Source organism: Bos grunniens, chromosome 29 (assembly GCF_055505025.1).
Source record: "Bos grunniens cultivar Pamir isolate PY7600 chromosome 29, Bosgru_T2T1.0, whole genome shotgun sequence".
Classification (NCBI taxonomy): domain Eukaryota; kingdom Metazoa; phylum Chordata; class Mammalia; order Artiodactyla; family Bovidae; genus Bos; species Bos grunniens.
The window spans coordinates 44,400,464-44,402,323 of NC_141193.1; the positions used below are offsets into that span (position 1 = coordinate 44,400,464).

Consider the following 1,860-nt stretch of genomic DNA (forward strand, 5'->3'; position numbering starts at 1 on the left):
TACTAGAATATTTTGTTTCACTGATTGATTTTAAAGCAAGTTTGCTTCCTAGTCTTCTTTTTCATGTTTTTCTCAGCTCCCACTCTGTATAAATATTATGATTGCTTTATTTGTTTTAAAATTTTTTACTCACTTTCAAAATTGTATGCTTTTGCTACCCCCTCTACTATTTTTTTAATTCAGTGGAGCATTCAGTGAAATTAAATTTGGGATATTACTTTCAAGTAACCAATTTTGGGTATTTTGTTTGTTTGTTTATTTTTTAACCAATTTCATCTTTTATTTGGAATAATTTTTTATTTCTACTTTATTGAGTTTGTTTTGCTTTTCTTTTCTTAATTTGTTAATATGAGAACTTAGCACCTCACTCTTAGTCTTTTCCTTTAATAATAAAGGTGTATTAGGCTCAGGTTTTTTTTTTTGAAACAAGTTTTAACTGTATTCCACAAGTTATCACATGACATACTTGTTTTTCTTTGTAATTTAAAAAGTTTATAACTAAGGTTTAATATCTAGTTGATTCCATTTCTTATTTCAACTGCTGCTGCTAAGTCGCCTCAGTCGTGTCCGACTCTGTGCGACCCCATAGACGGCAGCCCACCAGGCTCCCCTGTCCCTGGGATTCTCCAGGCAAGAACACTGGAGTGGGTTGCCATTTCCTTCTCCAATGCATGAAAGTGAAAGTGAAAGTGAAAGTGAAGTCGCTCAGTCATGTCCGACTCTTAGCGACCCCATGGACTACAGCCCACCAGGCCCTCCATCCATGGGATTTTCCCAGGCAAGAGTACTGGAGTGGGGTGCCATTGCCTTCTCTGTTAACAGCGGCTAGGCATATTATATTTACTTGGAGCTGGTATACTTGGTGACAGCCTTAGTGCCCTCAGACACGGCATGTTTGGCCAGCTCCCCAGGTAGCAGCAAGCTCACGGCGGTCTGGATCTCCCTGGATGTGATAGTCGAGTGCTTGTTGTAATGTGCCAGGCGGGATGCCTCGCCAGCGATGCGCTGGAAAATGTCGTTGACGAAGGAGTTCATGATGCCCGTGGCCTTGGACGAGATGCCGGTGTCCGGATGGACTTGCTTCAGCACCTTGTACACGTAGGAGGAGTAGCTCTCCTTGCGGCTGCGCTTGTGCTTCTTGCCGTCCTTCTTCTGGGCCTTGGTCACAGCTTTTTTAGAGCCCTTTTTAGGGGCAGGAGCAGACTTAGCCGGTTCAGGCATGTCTATAATGACAACACCCAACAACACAGAAAGATCTTTCTTATTTCAACTAATTATATTTATTTTCTTTTTTAAAAAATTAGATTATGTTCTAAGAATGTAGCATATATAATATTAACATTTAAAATTTAAGCAATCATTTTTTCTGGTTAAATTTATGGCTTAAGTTTATGAGATAAACATTAAAAATTATGTTTTCTCTACTCAGAAGAACTTTGATATACACTCAAAGTGATTACATCTCTTATGACCATGCTTAATTTTTGTCTATTACATCTTTCAGTTGTAAAAGGTTGAAGTATCTCAAGGTAACTTCATTTTAATACATTTCTTAGTTATCTCATCATTTGTTCTTAATATTTTAATTGCTTTCTTATTTAGTACATTTCCATACTTTGAAAAACATATGCTTTTTGCCTGATCATAGATTTCCTACAATAACCCTCTCCTCTAGAATTTCTACCTAAACCTGCAATCTCAAAAGTAGTTCTAAGACTTGCCTCTCCTGGGTGTTGACTTGTTCCAAGACCTAGTTAAGGTTGGGTTTAGAGGGAAAGAATGATTGAAATGCAAATTCACACTGCTATTAGGTGCTTTAGGCTTTTAATGTCTAATATATTTTTTTCTTCCTGATTTTTA

At 37.5% G+C, this 1,860-nt stretch overlaps 1 protein-coding gene across 1 annotated transcript; it reads right to left on the minus strand.

Moving 5' to 3' along the window:
* Positions 1-840: 840 nt before the first annotated feature.
* LOC147342574 (histone H2B type 1-C/E/F/G/I-like) lies at positions 841-1,244 on the minus strand. The gene has a single exon (XM_086383390.1). It carries the CDS (start codon positions 1,219-1,221, stop codon positions 841-843), a length of 381 nt encoding a protein of 126 aa, XP_086239516.1. The 5' UTR covers positions 1,222-1,244.
* Between the last annotated feature and the right edge of the window lie 616 nt (positions 1,245-1,860).